The 8849-nt window shown below is 37.6% G+C and overlaps 1 protein-coding gene across 5 annotated transcripts in view; it reads left to right on the top strand.

The window, feature by feature from the left end:
• Nucleotides 1–771: 771 nt before the first annotated feature.
• The window catches only part of LOC149550278 (uncharacterized), a 35967-nt gene continuing 27889 nt past the window's right edge, over nt 772–8849 (top strand). For 2 of the 5 annotated variants that reach the window (XM_089793361.1, XM_089793360.1), the window contains exon 1: nt 837–1843. In XM_089793361.1, the coding sequence (XP_089649487.1) occupies nt 1574–1843 (270 nt within the window). In that variant the 5' untranslated portion in view covers nt 837–1573. Of the gene's footprint in view, nt 1844–8849 lie in introns of all 5 variants that reach the window. The other 3 variants (XM_089793357.1, XM_089793358.1, XM_089793359.1) reach the window with 2 other exon arrangements.

The raw sequence follows: 8849 nt of genomic DNA, 5'->3' as shown, positions 1-8849 counted from the left end.
ATTTCTGTATCAGACGCCATTCTCTGCTTGATAGCGAGATTATGTGTTGAGTATCCCAGATGTTCTCGGCTTGCCATTGTGTAGAATTTCAAGGTTATATGTATCTTCCATTTCGTAATGCGGTGGGTTGATTTCCAAGCAATTGCATGGATCATAGATTTAAAGTTACTCTCAGCATCAGGTTGGGTTGCATTTATATTTTATTACTTCTGCTCTTTACAACCATCGTTTTCATTGAAGCAGGTTACTTCTGGGATCCATAAGCTTATTATTTTGTATTTTCCAAATAAGAATTCCGGCCATTCAAATCTGAATTCCGGTCAACATTTGTATTTTCCAAATGAGAATTCCGGCCATCCAAATGTGAATTCCGGCCAACATTTGACAGTTTTCAGATGTAAGACAACTATCAGGCTACTGTGTTCCAAATGAGAATTCTGGCCATCCAAATGTGAATTCTGGCCAACATTTGATAGTTTTTAGATGTAAGACAACTATCAGAGCATTGTGTGCCACAATAAAAAAGCCTATCGGCTTAAAAATGTCGAACACTGGAAATTTATTCTTTGACAAATCAAAAATTCAGAATTTGTATTCTATAATTGATTTTTGAAATCAAACTTTAGAAAGTATCAAATCATGCATTCGATTTTTGGCATAAATTAATTTGAGGTAAAAAAAACATAAGTTCACTGCCTTCGTAAAAGGCAGGGACTAATAATGGTAGATTTTGTATTTAGACTCAATTTTGAAACTCCATCAATGGTGCATACCGTGGGAATGATAGCGGCGTCCTTTCAAAAAAGGGCTAAAAGTGAAATTTTGACATGTGAGAGATCAAGCCGATCTCAGCAAGAAACCCAATTAGTGTCAATACCACTAGGAGCACCTAAAGACCTTTCTTTCCTACCATTAGGCTTCTGGTTTTCTTCCACGTCTTAATTGATGAGAGTCAATTGTATCCGCAATTGAACTCTAGTTTTATCAGAGTTTGTCAAGAATTGCAAATAGATTAAAAAGAGCCTTCCTGTTTTCCCTCGACCCGTTAGTTAGGGACGCTTTTTAATAGGGGTTCATAGCAGAATGGCAAGGTCATCAAATTATTTTTTGACAATGCCTTGAACCTATACACCTGAACATGGAGGGGGCATGGCATTTCTTCTCGATGGTTTTCTCTTTCACGACGAAGGGGGTCTAACGTAGACTAACTATTGCCGTATTGATGTTGTAAGCCAGCTTTCATATTCATTTAACAGAGATATTCGGAAGGACCCAACATTTTTCTAGGCGATGGAGATTTTAGCATCCAAGATTTGGAGGAAGAAATGTAAATGCTCCGTGATTTCCGTCGGAGAGATTCGGTCAACTCGTTTTTTGTGGTTGGAAAAACAGAAAATCCCATTATGATCGATCCAGAGATTAAAAAACAAATGCTTTGAATTCTGATTAGCAAGAAAATGGGATTTCAGGCTTAAAATTTCTGGAACTTGGGTTCTAAAATACTGTAATTAGGGTTTTCTGCTTTGTAAAGCAAGAAAGGGGCAAGAAAGTCTAAAGTGGTCAATCGAGAAGGATGGTTTTCAAGCAGAGGGGAATCATGATTATTGATAAGCATACCTCGGAAACTCTTCAATTCAGTCAAATAGAAACCGAGTTCGAACTCCAATCACGGCCGGGTCTCGATGGTGAAAGACAGAAAGCTATGGTTATGTCCTTTGGCAGACGCAGAATCTCAGATAACAGTAGCGGGGAAGGAAAGTCTATTTCTGAAGACCACTATTTGAACTACAAGACATTGGGTACAATACTTGAGATTGTTCACCCAAAAGAACCTAATGGTCAGGTAAGTTGAAATTGTGCCAACGAATTAAATTTCTTAAGACAAGTTCAGTTCTTATTCTATCGCTCTTCAGATATTGTTCATAGGATTCTAGGTTGCTTATAGGTATCTCCTTTTCAGATACCATGAAGTGCGCAAGAGCTAATCCTTTTTTGAAATAATTCCATAGATTTTTAGATGCGTTTCCTTCATTTCACACTAAACTGTCGAATAGAGAACCATAACGCCATAAAACGCTTTTAAAATAAAAGCTGTTTGATATCTTGTAGTTGGATAAGAGTTTGAATGAATTCTTCCGATCGTACAGTATAGTAGAAAGAGATTTTCTTATATATAAATATATCATAATAACTAGATGAAATGCACAATTCTAGGGCTGTATCCAATTTAGGGGAAAAACATAATATTTTTTAATTCCAAATTATGCAAGGATTCATATAATGTGTGTGCAGATTTTATATATAATTGAGTTATCTGTGCGGCTTTAATACTTGAGCCGGTTGGTCCCGATGAGACAGCCAGCAGTGGCCTGGTCGTCATCGGATGGTCAGCAAATGTGGTACTTCCACAGGGATTTAAGAACAAAGTGGTTTCAGAATGGCGGGTAGTCCGTTTTGTTTGTCATTATCGGCAGGCAATGTGGGGTATAAAATAGCAATGAAACCTTAACTGGACTGTGTATACATTGGTTTAAAGTACCTGCTGTTGCACTCTTTTTTTTTCCTTCGTAGCTTCAATAAAACATGGTTTATAATTCCAACCTTACCTTCTGTATTGAGCACGGGCATTCTCTCTGATTGTGAACTATACGCTTTGATTTCAGGCTTTCCTCTATAATATGGGATTAAGTCAATTAATTTATTGTATAAACTTAGCATGTCACATCTTGATTGCAAGCGGGTCCTAGTGTCAGCTTCTTGGCAAACAAAGGCAGATGACATTCTGGTGCAGGAGCACTTGCAATACCTACCATTGCAAGCGCATCAGGAGGATCAAACACAAAGGGTTAGGATAGGATTTGGATCTGGAATCCAATGCTAGAAATAATGTCCAAGTTGTAAGGCAAGGAGACATTAGGTGTGTTATAAACCTGATTGTCTACCTTAGTCATTTTTTTATGGGCAATATCTAGGTAGAATGAGGACAAGATAGTCTAGAAGGTTAAATAATGATTATTTATTGATTAAAACTCTTAAAATCCTAGGTAGGGTCTAGGATTAAAGTTTAGTAAAGTTTGGAGACATTTGACAACTTCTGCAAGAAGTTGTCAAAGTTGTGAATGTTGCATAATGTTACTTTTGTGCAAAAATGCAATGTTCGAATCCCAACGTTCACAATCACCTTTATCAGTTGGAATTGTTTGGGAATGACATAAATAAGCATAAATAAGGTTGAGAAACCTTTCTCAACATAGAAGAGAAGAATCTAATGTAATCATTGTTTCAAATCAATAAAATTCTGCTGTTTCCCTATTAAAACTGCTCGAGAAACTACTTGTACGGAATTGTATGGATTCATATGCAATTCCGAAGGATTGGAAAAGTTGTAGAGTGTTCTTATGAAGGATTTGCAAGTGGTTTGAGGTTGTGAAGTCATATTGGTTAAGAGAAATTGAATTTTGATTGCTTGTTGGTCGCAAGGAGGCCCTAACTAGGGTTTTGAGAGAAAAAATCTCTTTCCTAGAGATTCCACCATGGGAAGAAGATAAGCCTCGGTGGAAAGAAGGGGGAGAGAATGTACATTAGTATTATTTGGGTCTCAGACCAGGAAGCAAAAGATGTTGGGAGAAAACACTAATCTAAATGTGACTGTCTAGTTTTGGGTTTTTGAGGCACAACTTGGCCCAGGGGTGGAATAGAACCATAGGAACTTGGACTTAGATGTTTTGACATGTCCTTGAAGTATTTCAATAGGATTGGTTGGAAGATGCTTTGAATTTTTTGTACTTGCTTTGGAAAGACACCTAATTAGCCTATTAGGCCTAGGAGAGTTTTGCAAACAACTTGAGTTGGGAGATTGGTCAAGATTCCTAACTTGGTAGGGGTTGTTGATTTCAGGATTGGAATGTTTGAAGGTGTTTAAGACTTTCTATGGTGGAATTCCAAGAAGGTTGCCTTCACAAATCCTTAGTTTTTCCTTGTAGCCCTATTTGGAGTTTTAGGCGAGGAAGTTGATTTCCAAAGTATATGGTTGATTTCCGAAGTACATAGTTGATTTTCCGAACTACATATTGGGGGGACTTGTGTATGAAAACATTTGGAGACTACATCTAAGGTTGGAAGAAGCCCTATTTCATCCTTGAAAACCTTGGCTTAAAGTTTGTGTCTTGTTAGGTCTCAAAGAGGTGTCTTAGACTTTGAATTTGATCTAGTCTAAGGAAAGTGGGTATTGGGAATCACATGGTGGAGACCGGTCTTGTATGGTTGTGAAACATTCGTGCAGCTATAAGGGACACACCTTGGGTATATAGAAGGGGACTCTGTTCCACATTCTAATATTCTATTTGATGCTATGTCTTCCCTGATAAAGATGTTACAAAGTTATGCATAATCTATTATAGTGTCATAAGAGACTTACTTGAAAGTGAGATTATTTTAATGTGTTCCTGTATTTTCTGAATCCTTATTTTATATTTTGCTTCAATCTTTTTTATTCCTTAGGGATTCTTTCTGGAAGAGGGCTGGAGTTCTAGAAGTGTCTGCAAATATTAAAACCCTTGAGAGGGAATTACTGCAGCTGGAGAATATAGCCAACCGAAAACAATGGAAACAGAATGCATTGGATTCTAAGATGGAAAATTGATTACAGATATATATTCTGACATCAGAAATGAAAAAAAGCAAATCGAATTGAACTAGGGCAATATCTTGCATTTGTTTGCTAAAGAAACAACAAAAGAGATATCAAGCTGTAATAGAAAAACATGACTAATGCAGGAGAATGGCAAGTTCATCTAGTCTTACTATTGTTATGATCATTTCCTTAAATGACACACTTGCAATTGGTATAATTTATGGAGAGAAATTCAATGCATTGGAATGTTTTGAACTTTAGTTTATGTTTTGATTCGGCTTTCTATTCTCTTTTTCATGGTTGGGAATGTTTTGTGTTGACACAACACATCATGTGACGTGGCAGATAAGATAAGATAATAATATTAATGTCCATGAAAAACCAAAATGGTTTATGGGACTGAGCATACAACAGAAGAGCCGACCAAAGCAGAAGCACCAAACGGTGACTGAGAAGAAACAAAAGCAAGAGACAAACAATAAAGAAGACAAGGTAAGGACTAAGGGTCCTTCCTTGCCACAAAGAAATCAGTAATAGAGAGGTACACCCATGAACTATCCATAGCCTTAGAATGCCGTGAAGAACCGCTATAGGACTGTCGCTGCTTGGAGAGATTGGTACAATGTCTGATTGATCTGGAATGAGAAGTAGTGGAAGGCCTTTTCAAACCTCGTGGAGGAGACGAGGGAGAGAAAAAAGCAGTAATGAGCTGATTTGAAGTACGCCTCTGAGGAATAAAAGACTGTAGGGTAATCTCTTGAAGATGAGTGGCTTCCTGAAGAAAAAGTGCAAGACACCGCTGATCAATATAGTTGAAGAACATCGAAAGAGAAGAACAGTCTCTGAAAAGGCAATAAAATCTCCCTCTAATCTCATAGTAAAGAGGACAACGAAATATGAAGTGGATCTTAGTCTCAACCTCCGCCAAAGTACATAACTGACATAACCTATCAGCTCGATCCATATGGTGGTCAGTTCAAACCCTGAGGCAATGAGAACCAACTCTAAATGAGCTTAGAGAAAACCATAAGGCTGAACACAAAAAGAAGCCAGACCATCAAGGAGTCTCTGTAAGCTGTCAGGAGAAGAAGCCAAGAGAACTACATCATCAGCAAAGAGGAGAATGGAGATCAAGACCTGATACAAATAACACACATCTCCCGGTTGGGAGGATTTTAGAAGGAAATCCTCCAACTCATCAATATACAAACCAAACAATGTAGGAGAAAGAGGACAACCTTGCTTCACCCCAATAGTGCTCTGAATCGGATTAAAAAATCCCTCCAGAGTCCTAAGCCTACCAGTTACCCTCTCATAAAGCCTCATAATAGCAGTCTGTAACATATTTGAGATCCCAATCTCATGAAGCCGCTGAAATGAAGCCAACCTAGGAACATAATTAAAGGCCTTATGGAAGTCCACAAAACAACAATAGACCTTTTGAGAGCGATGTCTAGCCTCCTCAATGATAGCCCACAGTGTAAACACATGATCCATAGTTTGATAGTTTGCCCAAAAACCAACTTGCCCTTTAGCCCTACAACCTCTTCTATCAAGCTCACTAGATAACATGGTGTTCAGAGCAGTGGCATAAAGTCTGGCAAAAGTATGTCCTATCATAATAGTTCTATAGTTACTTGGATCGGAAGTAGGCCTAGACTTGTGAATAGGGTAAACCGTATGTCTAAACCAGGAATTAGGAAACCCAGTGCAAACCACTCTATTAAAGAGTGCAGGAAGGTAAGATCTAAGAACTGAAGCACCAAGTTTGAAAAGTTCTACCTGGATACCCTCTTCATTTGCTGCTTTGCTGCATCTCAAAGATTTGATGGCCTCCATAATACTAGAGTAGGTGAACAAGCGGCAGTAAGGAGGTGGAGTGGAGTGGAGAGGTGGCTGCCCAGGAATGTTGTAAAGCCTAGTGATATGGGAGGTCAGAGAGCAGTAGTCGAGAGTGGAGGACGGGGGGAGCAACGAGGGAAAAGGGTACGCCAAATAATCTGGGGATTTTGAATAAGTGTGGAGCGAAGGGTTTTGCACTGAATGGAGGCAAAAAAACGTTTCTTACGACAAAGAAAACAGAGGTATGAACGACACAGATGGGTGAAGGCAGGAGATTGAGCCTCAAAGGCGACATGAACAAAGCGATGGAAAGCTTTGCAATCAGCATCAAACCATTTATTCATATGACAGGTATTTTGACGCTTAACTTTGAGAGAGGAAGGGGAACGGTGGGGAATGTTGGTTATCAAAATCCCTGATTAGAAACCTATGAGCCTTGTCTGCTCGATGCTGGGTATCTAATCGATTTTTGGCCAACTTTGACAAGATTAATCTATTCGATTTGAATTCTTTGCGCTTTTGGCTCCGCTAGACCAAGGCCTATTCACCCAAATCTTGGATAGCAAAAACTCGGATCCAAGATAATTTACAGTGAATTATAATGCAAAAATAAATTCCTCAAGTGGCAAGTACTCGAGGAAATCTTCTGGATAATGATTAATGGTTATTATTCTTCAAACTTTGATTACTTTATTAGAATTTTATGCGCTGAAAGGAAAATTTTAAAACGAATCACTATTACAAATAAGTTTCAAACTCTTAAAGGAAAGAGGCTAAAGAGTTGCCAGCATATGAATTGAAAATCACGAACAGATTAATGATCAGTGCCAAATTTTAATGGGTAATAGAGTCGAACATATATTTCTTACATACTACTACATGATATTGATGATATTATATTTGTTGATAATTCAATTATTATGATGCTGCAAATTGTTACACTTTGGTGTATTCAGATTAGTCTATCATGCTTTAACCCTCATGTGGACACAATAGATACAAATAAAGGAAAAGTTTATAGTTTGCAATATTTGTATTTATCAAATTTGAATAGCAATGAACAATTTAATGTACCTATCAAAACGGTAAATTATAAACAAATAAACAACAAAATCATAAAGGACGAGTTATATATATTCCAACTCCAAAACAAATAAAACTCTTACTGATTTTTATTGTTGGACAGCTTTTATTGAAGACACTCAGGCTTTTGATGCTCTATTCAACACAGCTCGATCTTAGACAATTTCAGTGTTTATGCTCAATAATTTTCAATCTTCATCTGCTTTGCTCAAAACTTCAGCAATCTCCCTTTGAAGAAATTTAATAATATGTATACTTCAAAATATGCAAAGTTTTTGTTTCTTGAAAAGTCATATCACCCCCTATTTGGCTTCACTTTACATATATTTTATAAATGTTTGAAGGGCATCGGTTGCTTTCCAAGCAACGTGCCTCATCATAACTCAAAACTGAAATAATTAACATAATTATAATATGACTGATAATTTTGGATGCTACCGAACTTTATTAGGATTAGTTTTGTTTTCAAAATTCATCCTAATAAAGGATTGCATCGCTAACGCAAGCTCTCTTATCATTATTCAAAATATTTTAAAATCCAAAATGCGTGGACTCCTTTTATCCTTGCTGTCAGGGCTTGGCGTTTTCTCATCCACAACATGACACACAAAATCATGGGTCCCGTGTCTGCATCTTTCCGATTCAGATTCATAAATCCCTGCAACTCCTGCGAGGTTGATGTTATGCAAAATCTCTGGGCACTGAAGATGTAATGCTCCATTATCCTCTTGCATGCTCATATGATGCAGCCTTTTAAGCCCAGGTTTGTTCACCACGCAAAAACTCAAACTTCAATATATAAGTTTGATGCGCTCCTTGACGTGGGTTGAAAAACATCATTCATATGAATATCACTACCGCAGGAAAGTTCCTACATTCTCCCACGAACTCAGCCCTGCAAAACAAAACATAAAACATTAGTACTCATGCAAAATTAGATGCGGGTTGGTGAAAAGTGAACGCTGGAGCCTCCATGACATGCACGTGATCCTCTGAAAAAGAAAAAATACCCACTCAGGAAGAGATCGTATCTGAAGTAATATTGTCGATTTGCAGCCTATAGACGTCGAGTGATTTGTATGACTAAACAATGAAATACAATCCATTGATACTGAGTATATCTCCAGGCAAGACTATTTGTTTTCATATTCCATTTTACAGACTTGTCTTTGATTATATGTACTTTTTACATGAATTCGTTGCCCAGCTTCTCCTTATAGTATTATTCCATTTGATACAGTTTCTTAGTTTCTACAAATAACTCATGTATAAGATAGTAGTGAGGCAGGCG

Source organism: Cupressus sempervirens, chromosome 7, assembly GCF_028749045.1.
Source record: "Cupressus sempervirens isolate cs-2001-9-10 chromosome 7, ASM2874904v1, whole genome shotgun sequence".
Taxonomy (NCBI): domain Eukaryota; kingdom Viridiplantae; phylum Streptophyta; class Pinopsida; order Cupressales; family Cupressaceae; genus Cupressus; species Cupressus sempervirens.
Note: the sequence above shows the minus strand (reverse complement) of the source record. Positions and strands in the feature narration are given on the sequence as shown.